General features: G+C 37.7%; 1 protein-coding gene across 1 annotated transcript in view; it reads right to left on the reverse strand.

Annotated features, from left to right (window-relative positions):
* Positions 1-16555, reverse strand: part of PSMD1 (proteasome 26S subunit, non-ATPase 1) — a 105062-nt gene that overhangs the window by 34954 nt on the left and 53553 nt on the right. The window contains exon 17 of the mRNA XM_060015945.1: positions 5422-5536. Coding sequence (XP_059871928.1) covers positions 5422-5536 — 115 coding nt within the window. The remainder of the gene's footprint in view (positions 1-5421; positions 5537-16555) is intronic.

Here is a 16555-nt window from a genome sequence, read left to right on the forward strand (position 1 = left end):
ACCTATAGGATGCAGCAAAAGCAGTTCTAAGAGGGAAGTTTATAGCTATACAAGCCTACCTCAAGAAACAGGAAAAGTCTCAAATAAACAGTCTAACCTTACACCTGAAGGAACTAGAGAAAGAAGAACAAACGAAATGCAAAGTTAGCAGAAGGAAAGAAATCATAAAGATCAGAGCAGAAATAAATGAAATAGAAACAAAGAAAACAACAGAAAAGATCAATAAAACTAAACGCTGGTTCTTTGAGAAGATAAACAAAATTGATAAACCATTAGCCAGACTCATCAAGAAAAGGAGGGAGAGGACTCAAATCAATAAAATTAGAAATGAAAAAGAAGAAGTTACAAAAGACACCGCAGAAATACAAAGCATCCTGAGAGACTACTACAAGCAACTCTATGCCAACAAAATGGACAACCTGGAAGAAATGGAAAAATTTGTAGAAAGGTATAATCTTCCAAGACTGAACCAGGAAGAAACAGAAAATATGAACAGACAAATCACAAATAATGAAATTGAAACTGTGAGTAAAAATCTTCCAACAAACAAAAGTCCAGGACCAGATCGCTTCACAGGTGAATTCTATCAAACATGTAGAGAAGAGCTAACACCCATCCTTCTCAAACTCTTCCAGAAAATTGCAAAGAACACTCCCAAGCTCATTCTATGAGGCCACCATCACCCTGATACCAAAACCAGACAAAGATACAACAAAAAAAGAAAATTACAGACCAATATCACTGATGAATATAGATGCAAAAATCCTCAACAAAATACTAGCAAACAGAATCCAACAACACATTAAAAGGATCATACACCATGATCAAGTGGGGTTTATTTCGGAGATGCAAAGATTCTTCAATATACACAAATCAATCAATGTGATACACCATATTAACAAACTGAAGAAGAAAAACCATATGATCATCTCAATAGATGCAGAAAAAGCTTATGACAAAATTCAACACCCATTTATGGTAAAAACTCTCCAGAAAGTGGGCATAGAGAGAACCTACCTCAACATAATAAAGACCATATATGACAAACCTACAGCAAACATCATTCTCAATGGTGAAAAACTGAAAGCATTTCCTCTAAGATCAGGAACAAGACAAGGATGTCCACTCTCGCCACTGTTATTCGACATAGTTTTGGAAGTCCTAGCCACAGCAATCAGAGAAGAAAAAGAAATAAAAGGAATACAAATTGGAAAAGAAGAAGTATAACTGTCACTGTTTGCAGATAACATGATACTATATATAGAGAATCCTAAAGATGCTACCAGAAAACTACTAGAGCTAATCAATGAATATGGTAAAGCTGAAGGATACAAAATTAACGCACAGTCATCTCTTGCATTCCTATACACTAATGATGAAAAATCTGAAAGAGAAATTAGGAAACACTCCCATTTACCACTGTAAAAAAAGAATAAAATACCTAGGAGTAAACCTACCTAGGGAGACAAAAGACCTGTATACAGAAAACTATTAAGACACTGATGAAAGAAATTAAAGATGATACAAACAGATGGAGAGATATACCATGTTCTTGGATCAGAGGAATCAATATTGTGAAAATGACTATACTACCTAAAGCAATCTACAGATTCAATGCAATCCCTATCAAATTACCAATGGCGTTTTTTACAGAACTAGAACAAAAAAGTCTAAAAATCTGTATGGAGACAGAGAAGACCCCAAATAGCCAAAGCAGTCTTGAGGGAAAAAAATGGAGCTGGAGGAATCAGACTCTGTGACTTCAGACTATACTACAGAGCTACAGTAACCAAGACAATATGGTACTGGTAGAAAACCAGAAATATAGATCAATGGAACAGGATAGAAAGCCCAGAGATAAACCCACACACCTAGGGTCAACTAATCTATGACAAAGGAGGCAAGGATACACAATGGAGAAAAGATAGTCTCTTCAGTAAGTGGTGCTGGGGAAACTGGACAGTTACATGTAAAAGAATGAAATTAGAACACTCCCTAACTCCATACACAAAAATAAACTCAAAATGGATTAGAGACCTAAATCTAAGGAAAGACACCATAAAACTCTTAGAGGAAAACATAGAAGAACACTCTTTGACATAAATCACAGCAAGAGATATTTTGATCTACCTCTTAGAGTAATGGAAATAAAAACAAAAATAAACAAATGGGACCTAATGAAACTTAAAAGCTTTTGCAAAGCAAAGGAAACTACAAACACGACGAAAAGACAACCCTCAGAATGGGAGAAAATATTTGCAAACGAATCAAGGGAAAAAGGATTACTCTCCAAAATATATAAACAGCTCATGCAGCTCAATATTAAAAACACAAACAACCCAATCCAAAAATGGGCAGAAGACCTAAACAGACATTTCTCCAAAGAAGACATACAGATGGCCAAGAAGCACATGAAAAGCTGCTCAACATCACTAATTATTAGGCAAATGCAAATCAAAACTACAATGAGGTATCACCTCACACCAGTTAGAATGGAATCATCAGAAAATCTAGAAACGACAAATGCTGGAGAGGGTGTGGAGAAAAGTGAACCCTCTTGCACTGTTGGTGGGAATGTAAACTGATACAGCCACTATGGAGAACAGTATGGAGGTTCCTTAAAAAACTAAAAATAGAATTACCATATGACCCAGCAATCCCACTACTGGGCATTTACCCAGAGAAAACTATAATTCAAAAAGACACATGCACCCCAATGTTCACTGCAGCACTATTTACAATAGCCAGGTAATGGAAGCCACCTAAATGCCCATCAACAGACGAATGGATAAAGAAGATGTGGTACATATATACAATGGAATATTACTCAGCCATAAAAAGGAAAAAACTTGGGTCATTTGTGGATGGACCTAGAGACTGTCATAGAGAGTGAAGTAAGTCAGAAAGAAAAACAAATATCGTATATTAACACATATATGTGGAACCTAGAAAAACGGTACAGATGAACCGGTTTGTAGGGCAGAAATAGAGACATAGAAGTAGAGAAGAAACGTATGGACACTAAGGGGGGAAAGTGGCGGAGGGATGGTGGTGGTGTGATGAATTGGGAGATTGGGATTGACATATATACACCAATATGTATAAAATAGATAACTAATAAGAACCTGCTGTATAAAAAAATAAAATAAAATTCAAAAGAGAAAAATCAGAGCGATTAATAAATAATACAAATACCATATAAATGTATTCCTTTTCCTCACTTCCCTGAAAAATGTAGTGCCGTTGTTTAGAAGAGAAAGTTTTGCAAATGTTACTCATATTGTCAATATTGTTTATGAAGTATTCATGATAAAAATATAAGAAAATTTCCAACTTATAAGTTAAAAGACACTAACTTGGCCTTTGAGGTATGTGATATGACCTCAAAGATACATTTTAGACTAAATAGGTGTTTCAGGCTTTTAAGAAACAAAATTAACGTGCCAAGTTTCAGACAGATAGGTATTGATACGTAGATCATACAAACTATCTAGAAATAAAGCAGACTTGTTTAGTATGAGTAATGAAGAATATTCATTGAATTAAATTGTCAGATACTGTGTCTCAAAGAACATTTGCTCCTAGATAGCATATTAAGTTTAGAATAATCTGGAAAGAAAAAAATCTAATTTACATTTAACTTATGAGGTCTGACATAAATGTCTACTAAATACCGGAGGGAGAAAATACTTAGTAAAACATCCAACTATATTTTTCCTTTGTTTACAGAACAGATGTGTCCTAGAAAAAAATGAAGGCCTATTTCTATAAACTGTATTTTATACACACAATGACTTTTCTAATAACACTGAAGATACATTCTCATGTAAGAAATTCTCCTCCAAAAGAAATGAAAACATTTAAAAAACAAAACTGTGAGGACAGAGACCACGTCCAACTTGTTCATCATCATATCCTTAAAATGATCTTCCCTTCATCATTCGACAAATATTTACTGAAACTCTACTATGTGCCAGGTCTGACTTTAGGTTTTAGCAGTGAACATTCTGTTCTCAGGGACCTTACATTTCAGTGGAGAGAAGACAGACAATAAATAAATAGGTGTAAAAATATGTCAGGTGGGGCTTCCCTGGTGGCGCAGTGGTTGAGAGTCCACCTGCCGATGCAGGGGACGTGGGTTCGTGCCCCAGTCCGGGAGGATCCCACATGCCGCAGGGCGGCTGGGCCCGTGAGCCATGGCCACTGGGCCTGCACGTCCGGAGCCTGTGCTCCACAACGGGAGAGGCCACGGCAGTGAGAGGCCCGCGTACCGCAAAAAAAAAAAAAAAAAAAAAAGAAAAACAATGTCAGGTGGTGATGAAGAAAAATAAAGCAGGGTAAGGAGACAGAATAAGAATATTGGAAGGGCATGTCTCTATAAATTTTTATACAATTCTCGCCATATATAGTGAAAATGCCTATTTTAATTCCTAGCTTTAATAATGTTTTATGTGACTAGAAAAAAATTATTTGTATCCAATACTAATACTCTTTATTAGAAAAAAAGTCAAGCAAATTAAAATGTAATTCCTGGAATCAATCAATAAACTAATAATTATGCTTTACTTTAGTTCGGACAAGAGATGATTTTTAAAAAGTGGCTCCTTTCTTATGTAAAGACACTGGGAATATAATCATGTTCTTCTTCCCTCTCTCTCTCTCACACACACACACACACACACACACACACACACACACACACACACACACACACGCCTGTGTGCTATTAAAAGAAAAGTGCACCTTTTGGGGAACTGGCCAAGGTGTGTTCATGTGCTCTATGAAAGGCAAAATGTGGTGATTTATGTTATTGCTGTGAATCAAGAATACTTGTTACTAAAGCATTGGTGCATTTCTTTATGACTCTCAATGAAAAACTGTTTTCAAATTATCAATGTACCTGACCCAAGTCTTTATTTTGTCAATTTTGTGGGCTTAACAAATACCAGGTTATCTATTATGTTCTTGAGAAAACAGGCAAACAGCAGTTAAATATAAACTTAAAACAAACACACAAAAAAATCAAACTGAGTTGACTGTGGTGGCCTCAAATAAGAACTTTGATTTCCACAATACTTATTATGCAAATTAAACATGTAAAATAACAATGTAAAGCCAGAGTAGCTCTTCAAAGAAAAAAATACTATTTCTTCTTTTTAAAGAAATCAATGCTTTCATAAAAAATTCAACAGCATTGTTTTCATTAGAGCCATCCATGTAATGTGGTGGTTTGTTCTTAAACGGCTTTGAGCAATCCAGAATAGTTAAGTGAGGAAGTTCTGGGAAGCTTAACTTGTGAGGCAAGTTAAGTCTTACAGATCACACCACACTTGTATTTTTACAACTGTTACATAAACTTTTCAGCTACAGAAAACAGTCTGGCGCCAGAAAAGAACTGACCGCATTGGCTTTGGCCTTTACCTTGTTTCCTGTACCAGCACAGCAGATGCCCAGGGCCATTGCAGCTCCATAACGCACATGAGGATTGTAACTCTCTGACAACAATGAAACGACACTGGGGCACTGTTCAGGGGTCCTGATAAGAAACAGAGAAAGTGAAGACAGTGTTATAGATAACATATTTTAAATCAAGATGGAAGAATTTTAATCAATTTTTTGAAAGTTATGGGAAACAACAGAGTTATATTTAACACAGAAGTTACAGAATTAAAAATCTCCAACAGAATTCTAATTATTGATATTAGAAAGCTATCTTCAACATTCAGAGAATATATGAAAAGAAAGAGGAACATATCAGTGATCCCTCAACCACAGCTCTGCATCACAGCATTACTCATTCCCTTCTGTCTTCTCCAGGGTGGGGAACAGCCCTACGGGGGGTGGGGGGGTGGGGTAATGGGGACGGGGAACACTGCCCTACGTCCATTCTTATAACTCCTGCTTACTCTGTGTCTTGTTTCAGAAGACAAAAGTCACTTACAGAGACTCCAAGATGTTTCCAAAGCTGCACAGTATTACTCTGATTGAATATTAAATTGTTAAATAAGACTTGGTATGAAAAAATTGATTTTTTTTGTCTTCAGCAATTATTTTTGTGTTGATAAGAATAGAGAAATTGTTCTTTTCTTATCTTCTTCATATTTGCAGCAAATACAGAAGAGAGGACAACCTTGACAAATGAAGTATCTGATCTCATCTTTGAAGGACTATCCTGTTATAGTGGTCACTCCTGAGGGGGCAGCAGGTTGGGTGTAGTAACTAGAAGAGACTGTAAGGGGAGTTTCTGGAAGGCTGGTACTGATGTTGAACTAGGTGCTGGTTACACAGGTGTGTTCAGTCACGAAAATTCATCAAGCTGTAGGCTAATTATGTTCATATTTTTAGATGTATACTACACTTCAATAAAAACTTAAAAAGAGACTATTAATATATTACGTTTCATTAGAACACTTTTTCTTTTTTCTTTTTCTTTTTTTTTGCGGTATGCGGGCCTCTCACTGCTGTGGCCTCTCCCGTTGCGGAGCACAGGCTCCGGACGTGCAGGCTCAGCGGCCATGGCTCACGGGCCCAGCCGCTCCGCGGCATGTGGGATCTTCCCGGACCGGGGCACGAACCTGTGTCCCCTGCATCAGCAGGCGGACTCTCAACCACTGCGCCACCAGGGAAGCCCAATAGAACGTTTTTTAAAAAAAGTATCCTGTTGTGAATAAAAGCAGTTATTACCTACAGACCAATTTAAATCTATAATTCTATGTTGAAATTGTCCTCTAGCCTCAAACTCCAGTGAATGGTAAATTCAAATTTCAAATGGAGTAGAGCCAAGTTTATGCAAACTGTCTATAAAGGTGGAATTTTGGGGGAGAGGCAAGATAGGGGTAGGCGATTAAGAGTACAAACTATTATGTATAATATAAATAAGTTACAAGGGTATATTGTACAACACAGGAAATACAGCCAATATTTTATGGTAACTATATATGGAACATAATCTTTTAAAATTGTGAATCACTGTTGTACATCTGAAACATATATTATACATCAACCATACCTCAAAAAAGAAAAAAAGGTAGAACTCTGCTACCACTCTTTCTTGAAAATGTTCTTTCTCAGTTTGATGAAGCTAGCTCCTAGTACGAAAAATCTGTAAACAATCTAGTGGCAACAATACAGAAGAATAGTATAAAGAAAGCAATGTACTAGGAAACAGAAGATCTGGGTTCTAGTCTTAGTTTTGTTAGTTTCTCAGTACATGACATCAGGCAAATCACTTAAATTTTCTTTTCTGTAACTAGAGATAATATTTCTTGACTATCATGCAGGAATAATATAAAAACAAATGAACAAATACACATATGCTTTCAGTTAATGAGTACTGAGGTAAATAACAGTAAGTTATATAAGAAGTAAAAAACCCATGTTCTAGTTCCTGTTTTGCCTCTAAATAGCTGGGATAATTTTAGACAAGGTTCAATTAACCATACACCTTGGGGTCCCTTTTCACATCAGAAAAAGAACGAATTGGACTAAAAGTTCCATAAGGTCTGTTCCACTTTACAATTCTATGGCTTTTAAAAATGAATCAATCATCAAAGGTTTTAAATCAGTGTTCATTATTACAGGACATTTCATCAATGAGAAATATTCCTATGAAATAAAAATGAAATTTTAAAGGTGATATCATACCAAAGAGGTTGCTGGAGAATTAGTGTAGTTGACAGCATCATTGTTTAACTTTTTAAAAATAAATAATTAATTAATTTTTGGCTGCATTAGGTCTTCGTTGCTGTGTGCGGGCTTTCTCTAGTTGTGGTGAGCGGGGGCTACTCTTTATTGCAGTGCACGGGCTTCTCAATGCGGTGGCTTCTCTTGTCGTGGAGCACGGGCTCTAGGCGTGCAGGCTTAGTAGCTGTGGCTCACGGGCTCTAGGTGCGCGGGCTCAGCAGTTGTGGTGCACGGGCTTAGTTGCTCCGCAGCATGTGGGATCTTCCTGGACCAGAGCTCAAACCTGTGTCCCCTGCATTGGCAGGCAGATTCTTAACCACTGCACCATAAGGTTAAGTCCCATCATTATTTAACTTTTATTTTTCACTTGCATTGGGCTAAGAACTTAAAAGTTCTGTCCATAATTTTTTTTTAAATGTATCTATTTTTATTATTTATTTTATTTTTGGCTGTGTTGGGTCTTTGTTGCTGCACGCGGGCTTTCTCTAGTTACGGCGCACGGGCTTTCTCTAGTTGCGGCGAGCAGGGGCTACCTCTTTGTTGCGGTGCGCGGGCTTCTCATTGTGGTGGCTTCTCTTGTTGCGGAGCACGGGCTCTAGGTGTGCAGGCTTCAGTAGCTGCGGCTCGCGGGCTCTAGAGCGTAGGCTCAGTAGTTGTGGTGCATGGGCTTAGTTGCGCCGAGGCGTGTGGGATCTTCCCGGACCAGGGCTCGAACACGTGTCCCCTGCATTGGCAGGTGGATTCATAACCACTGGGCCACCAGGGAAGCCCAGTTCTGTCCATACTTTGATACTCAAATCCTCTGACAAACTCAAACATCTTATCACATAACAAATTATAAATAAAACCACTCAAGACTGCACATGTCTCAAGGGGCAAGGATGGAGACTGTGTCTTCTGTACTTTTTCCCATAAATTAGTGGCACAGTGCTAGGTACTAAAGATAAAATAATTTTTATTACTTAATAAAAGACAAAGGGAGCCAAACTAAATATATATTTAGAGACTTGACCAACAAGTATTTCCTACTAGGTTCAAGTCCTAAGGGTTAATCACTGGGAAAAATATCAGGCCCTTCCTTGTTCCCCTCCTCACTTAAGTTTTTAACTCAGCTAGATAATCAAAAATGAGAGAGTTAACAAGTACCTCTGAGTTACTTCATAAGGGCTAATTGTGTGTCTTTTAATTTTATGTGCTTTGAAGTTCCCAGTAGGGGGACCACATAAAGGGCTAGGGAAGGCCTACTTTAAAAAGTAAAACACTGAAACAGGTAACTAAGTTCTGATTTGTTGTTTCAATAAAATTTCTTGGCTTGTAGCTAACAGTCATCTTACCAACTTACTATTTGTACAACCTTCCAGAGAGCAGGAATTGTGCAAGGGCATATGCACAAGTCACTACCATATTATCCAACCATAAAGTGCACATATGAATTCCTTTTTTTAAAAACATACTGGCTATTAACTACTGTTTATTGAATATTTTGTACAACCTCAATATTAAATTGTATTAATCAAAATGCTTTCAAGAATATGTGTCTTTTCTAATCTATCTTCCCTAGAAAAGGAAAAAATATAGCACTATACATATACAGGCAGAAACACTGTTCTAAGCACGTGGGTTTGGTCCATCGCAGCGGGAATTTGGTGAGGACATAAACCTCACGGTAGTCCCTTGGCAGAGTTATGAATTTATATTTTCATTAGGTAGGTGCCACAGGATTACCATAATGACACAGGAATTAAGAGTATTCCCTCTGTTTAAGTCCCTTGTACTCCCTACCAACAGACTCCAAATAATCTGAGCAGCATCCTGAATTTTGAAGTGCCCGTTGAACATCTTTAACTAAATAGTCCACAAATACCTCAGTCAATACACAGAATTCTGTACAGAAAGAGGAATAAAGGGCACCCCTCCCCTAAACTGCTTCTCTTTCCGTCATGACTATTCATCTATACACCAAGAAAACTCACATTTTCAATCATTCTATTCTCTCATTCCCCACATCTAAATAATACAGTGATTCCTTAAACGATCTCTCTCTTCCTCCTCTCCCTTTCGTTTTCAACATGCTGTGGTAGAGAGAACGTGGGCTTGGAATTTGAAAAACCTGGATTCCAATTCTAGTGCAGCCATTTATTAATAGAATGGCAATCATTAAGTCTCTCTGAGACTTAACTGCTTCATGCATAAAATGATATCTGCTCCACCTTATTTATGCTGGGGAGTTAGTGGTGTGGTAGAGTAGAATACTATACTATAATTACTAAAATCTTAATGCATAACCAGAAATTGCCTTTGGGCCAGAACCAGGAATTTGGTTACTAGTATGCTGTAGTTTGGGCTCTTATTTTTTAAGAAAGGTAAGGCAACTCATACCCAAAAGTTCATTCAAAACAATGTAAAACAAGTTGGATATTAAACCTAGAAAACTGGTTATATACAGGGTTCTGACCTCCAGATTTCCTCACCAACTTTTTAGGGAGCTAATGGCACAGAGAACACTTTACCTACCTTGCCCCTCAGCTGCAGCAAGGACAGGACATTCCAGGGAAAAGTGACTCACAAAGAGCTTATCCTAAACGTATCTTAAAACTTCATTTATTTTATGATCTCCCACTTGTTAAAAGTATTATACTTAGAATAGGGCATTAACAATTTCATGAGGTTTAGAAAAAAAATTTTGCCTGCGAACATAAATACAGAGCTTTGCCTGGGAGCCTAACGCAAAGAGCTTTACCTAGTTGATTACCATAAAAGACTGATATAGGTTGTGAGGGCTATAAACTCAAAAGCACATAAAAAATTCTTTTATGTTTCTCAGTCTAATAATAGTTCCAACTCTGACACCTTCTTCAGAAAATTTGTTAAGACAAGGAACGACAAATTCTTTAATTAGCTTAGACATTCAACCTCTTCAAGAGTACAATAAAATCATAATATTCTAGGTTTATTTTAATTTTTCAACAGGCAGCTCTAAAAGGACAAAAGAATTTTTCTAAGCAATGATCGCAATGCAAGCATTCACTGAAAGCAAAACTTACATTAATCTTTATCCAAATACATAATACATGTTGGTATATATGTCTAATTTTTAAAACTAAGCTAATAAATGATAAAATTATATCATCACCATCTTGAAACTGGTAATGAATTAATGGACAACAGCATCATTATCAAAGACGCTAACATCATGAAAAGAGAAACAACTAGACCTTACACCTTATGTGCACTGCCAGCCCCTTCTTAATAAAAAAGGAGGAGGAGGAGAGGGAGGAAGGAGGAGGGGAAGGAGGAGAAGGAGAAGAGAAAGAGTGAAAAATTGAACCAGAATGTGACCAAGCCTCTAGATCTAACTATCAATTTACAGGAAATATAGAAGACCAAAAAACATTATATTACACACAGGGATGCAACTGAGAAAGAGGGGGGCAAGGCAAGGGAAGGAGAAAGAACCTGCAAATTAATAGAAAATACACTAACTCTTTAATAACAATTCATAAGGCTTTTTTTCAGTTATTTTAGATAATTCTGACTCTCCTTGAATGTTAGCTTTTCTATGTAAACATTTATCTCTTTAAGATAATGTCACAAAATAATTCCTGTAGTTTGTTTTAATGGCTTTGGATCAACATTTAAAACTAAGTATTTAAATGACTAATCCCTGATCAGCAACACAAGTTCATCTCTATGTCTCTGTGAACATATTTAGAAAAATAAATGTCTAGAAATGTTCAAGTCACAGGAAAAATAGTGGATTTTGTTATATTGGCTGGGGATAGTTAGAGAGCAAGGAATTCAACACTTTGATTAGCACAAAATGTGTTACCTATGACTTAGCTTTTCCTCATATTTACATTTTGATATATTAAATTTAAAAGTATATTTACTCAGACAATTACAAATTTGCTAGCTGCATTTGTTCTCAACAATGGAGCTACATGTTGTGGGAATTCTAGCAACATTTCTTGCTCTCTTTATTTCTTGGCTAGTTTATAAAAATTTAAAAAGTGAATACCATTAAAAGAGGGGAGATATTTAACATTTTGAATTTTGTTTTCATCACAACATAAAACATACATAAAATATTATCACAAAAATAACTGAAAAAGAAGAAAACAGTTTCATTTCCCAAAAACACTTCTGTCCTATGAAACTCTGTATCCTAAGCTACTGCTATTTGTAGTTTTTTACTACCGTTTTTATGAGTTTTTTTTTACCATCAATTTAGTATTTACTGAATTATCTATCTACTACATGTAAAGTACCACAAGGAAAACAAAACCACACAGATCTTGCCCCAAACCTTACAAATTTAGTGCAATCTTTAATGTTTCTTTTTTAACATCTTATTGGACTTCAGAAAACTAAAAATAATTATAGTTTTAGACAAGCTTTTGGTAAGTTTCCAAACAGATTAATTTCTTTCAGGTGCTGCCAAAATGGAGTGAAAATATCTCAAATAGGTGAGAAGAAAATAGACTGAAAAGATTTATATAAAGAAATTGCTACTTCACCATAATAAGAAACATGGCTCTTAAAAATCTCAGATTGCATTCCTGAACCTAGAGAAATGTGTAACATTCAAAAAGTTACAGAATTATCAGCATGTTTCCCCCTGCCCTTCAAATCATCAAACTAAGAAATGAAAAATTCTCTAGAGGGGGTTCAACAGCAGAATTGAGCAGGCAGAAAAAAGAATCAAATAAGGTTAACTGATAATATTAAGTTAGGTTAATTGAGAATTGAAGTTAGGTTAGTTGAGATTATCCAATCTGAGGAGCAGAAAAAGAATGAAGCAAAATGAACAGAGCCTAAGAGACCTGTGGGTGACACAAAACACACCAACATACTCATAATGGGAGTCCCAATGGGAGAAGAGAAAGAGAAGGCTGAAAGAACTCTTGAAGAAATAATAGCCAAAAACTTCCCAAATTTTGATGAGAGACTAGAAACTTAACAAACTCCAAGCAGGATAAACTCAAAGAGAACAGTGAACAAAAAAGACAAAGACTACATTCTAGTAGGAGAAAGACAATAAACAATAAATGATAAAGTAAGTAAAAAGGTGAAGTTCTAAGGAGAACCAAAAAAGTAAATCAAGGTAAGGCGTATTGGAAGAGCCAAGAGAAGGGGGCATTTTGCAGTATTCATTAGAGTAGTCAAGGCAGGCTTCAATGATAGGTGATATTTAAGCAAAGAAAAGACGGCAGTGAAGAAGTGAGCCAAGTGGCTATCCAGAGAAGGAGTATATTAGGTAGAGGAAACAGCTCAAGCAAGGGCCCTGTGGGGGAATGACGCCCAGCATGTTTGAGGAGTGGCAAAGAGGCCAATAGTTCGAGTGTAGTGAAGAGGGGAAGAGTAGTTGAAAACAGGGCCAGACTATAGGAAACTTGGTTTTTACTATGAGTGAAGTGAAGGGCAGTCAGGATTCTAAGCAAAGGAATGATATGATCTGACTTGTTTAAAAATGGTAATTTTGGCTGCTCTACTGAGACCAGAGGGCAAAGGTAGAAGAAAGAAGATGAGTTAAGAGGCTATCTCACAAATCTGGTTAAGATATAACTGTGACTCGGTGGTAGTCATGAACATGGGGGAAAAAGTTTGAAATTTGGTACATATATTGAAGTAGAATAAACAAGACTTCCTGATGGTAAGACGTGAAAAAAAAGAGACTGGAAGAATGCAACGGCCTTTACCTGAGACAAAGAAACCAATAGATAGAACAGATTTGGAGGGAAAGGGCAAAAGTTCAATTTTGGACATTTTGAGTTTGAGATGTTTTTAGACATCTAAGGGAAATACTGAGTAGGTAATTGAATGTAACAGTCTGGAGTTTGAAGGAAAGGCCTAGGCTAGAGATACAAATTTGGGAGTTTTAGTGTATAGGTAGTATTCAAAGCCTTAAGTGTGTCTGAGATCACCAAGTGTGAAGGGACAGGAGATCCAGAAATGAGTCCCAGAGGAGCCCCAATATTAAACAGGTTGAGACGAAAGAGAACAAGTAAAGGAGACTACACAGGAGTAGTAATGAGGTAGGAGAAAATCCAACAGTGTGGTCTAGTGGAAGCTAAGCAAAGAAACTATTTTAAGGAAGGGGAAGGGGAAATGATCAACTGGGTCAAATGCTGCTGTGAAGTAGGCAGAGCAGGTTACATCACCTCCTTTTTACAAATGTAGAAATTAAAGCTCAGAGAAATTGGTTTGTCTGAGCTCCTAACCCTTAAGTATGCTGCTTGTCTCATCTCATGACCACAAGATCACAGTCATTGGGCTGGAAATAGAGTTTTAGGAGTTTTTTTCAACAAGTTAATGGAAAACCGTAAGAGTGAATGGAAGGAGAAAATGAAGAAGGAGAAAAGTCAACAGGATAGGAACCTCTGAAAATCTACATATTAAGAGGGTAGAATAAGACTTAGAAAAGATTCTGTAAGAAAGACAAAGAACGCAGGCAGGATAAGGTGTCTTTGGTTTTTGTGTGTGTGTGTGTAGGAACCTCCCTCCCTCTCCTGGACCAGCCCCTTCTCTCCACCCACCCACCCCACGGCCCCCCAGTCCATTCTCTACTCTGTTGCCCAACAGCAGGTTTCCCCTGAGGTGCATGGAAGCCACAGGAAGCAGGCCTTCGTGCTGCCTTCAGGACCTTCGCCTAGGCCATCCCCTCCCACCCCTTGGTCTGACACCCTCTGGGCTCATCTTTAGGCACCTGTCCCTCCCGAAGTATTCCTCCTGTTTTAGGCTGTAACAGCATTTATCACACTGCGCAGAGGACCGCCCTGTTCCCCGCGCAGTCTGCAGGGTGGAAATACTGTGGCAAACACACCTCTCAGAATTACTAGAAATTGACCTTCCCTCTCTGAGCATGCTGCCTTATCTGTAAAACAAGATACTGATAGTCTGTGATTATGGTGGGGATTGAATAAGATTTTTTAAAGCAGCAGGTACTGCCTACGTTGGGTGCAAAATGAAATGGGAGCTTTAAAAAAGAACTTCTGACAGCTGCAGCTGTTCCTTGCAAACTGCAGGACACGGATCCAGCCCACGACCGCAGTCTTGTGTAGTATATTCAGGCCGCACTGAACACGGGACCTGCAGGTGGCGGAGCGGACTGTGTTGATGGAACAGAACCTAGAACTGGGGCGATGGGCTGAGGCCCAGCGGTGACAGGTCGCTTCTAACGGCTCCTGGGCACCCAGAGCCCGGAGCTGCACTGGGGTGCCGGGTGCCATGGTTCCGGGGTGCAGAGGTTCCGGGGTCTCGAGGTCCCGGAATCCCACGGTCCAAAGTGCCGGAACGCGACCCAAACCCAGCCACAGCGGCCCTCGCGCTGACGGCCCCGCCCCTCAGATAAGGTGTCTTTGAAGTAAAAAAAAAGATACAAGTTTTAAAGAGAAATGCTCAGTCAATAGTGATGAATACTGCACAAAATCAACAATTGGTGTTAATTAGTGACTTTCTAAGAGTTATTTTAATAGAATGTTGGGGATAAAAATCTGATTACAAGGGTTATAGATTGGGTGGGTAGTAAGAAGGAAAAAGGATAGGCAATTCTCTAAAGAAGTCAAATGATGAAGGAAAGAGACTTAAGGGATAAGGAAAGGTTTTTATTTTTCATTAACTGTAAACCTGAGCATGTCTGCAAGAAAGAACTTAAAGCTGAGGAAATGAATATTCAAGGCATGGATTCTATGTGTGAAAAAGAAGATACTTTATTCAGCAAGATTGCAAAGAATTACCATAAAGAGTTGGGACTAAGGATTTAAGTAGAAGTTAGTTATGGTAAAGAGGAATGACAACATGATCCCAAACGATAGGATGGATGAAAAGAAAGACATTTTAAGAAGTTGAAAGGTGACAGAGCTTTCAGATGGGTCTAAGTCTTTCATTAAAATAAGATGTAAGAGACTTCCCTAGTGGTGCAGTGGTTAAGAATCTGCCTGCCAATGCAGGGGACATGGGTTCAAGCCCTGGTCTGGGAAGATCCCACATGCCGTGGAGCAACTAAGCCCACGTGCCATAACTATTGAAGCCTGAGTGCCATAAGTACTGAAGTCTGAGCACCTAAAGACCGTGCTCTGCAACAAGAGAAGCCACCATAATGAGAAGTCTGGGCACCACAAGGAAGAGTAGACCCCACTCGCCGCAACTAGAAAAAGCCCGTGCGCAGCAACCAAGACCCAACACAGCCAAAAATAAATAAATTAATTAAAAAATAATAATAAGAGGTAAATTCAGTCACCAGGGAAGAATGAGCGAAGTTTTAGCTCTTTCACTGATCTCGTCAAAGAGAGTGAACAAGAAAGGAATTAAAAAAAAAAAAAAAAGCCAAGAAATATTTGAGCTGCACTGAGGGCCCTGTTGAAGTGAGTTAGTCTTAGCTGTACCATATCTATAATTATCAGTATATGCGTTTGCACCCCTCATGAAATTATAAATTATATTGATATAAAGGCAGAAAATGTTTATCTTGTTCATCACTGTATCTCCACAAGCTAACAGAACTCAATGAATACTTCGCAAATGAATGAATATGTAGTGGACACAATCCACATATTGTCAAAAATTCCTTAGTGTGTTAGTGTTTGAAAGATACTATGACTGAGAGATAAAAAATATCTTTGACTGATATTTAAGTTGTCAAGATATTAGACTGTCCCTTTAAGTAGAAGACAGAATCTGTTCAATAAATTAAAAGGCATCAGGGATAAAAATAAGTATTTTAGAAAAAAAAGTACCAATTAGGTGTTTTGGTTATGGTCAGATTAGAGTTTGAGTTTGACCTTTAAGCTACTTTAGTAAGAACTAATTTATCTGGAGTTCTTGGTAAATGAGATATTCTACACAAATAAAGTTTCCAGATATTTGAAATCTC

Source organism: Delphinus delphis, chromosome 7 (genome assembly GCF_949987515.2).
Source record: "Delphinus delphis chromosome 7, mDelDel1.2, whole genome shotgun sequence".
Classification (NCBI taxonomy): domain Eukaryota; kingdom Metazoa; phylum Chordata; class Mammalia; order Artiodactyla; family Delphinidae; genus Delphinus; species Delphinus delphis.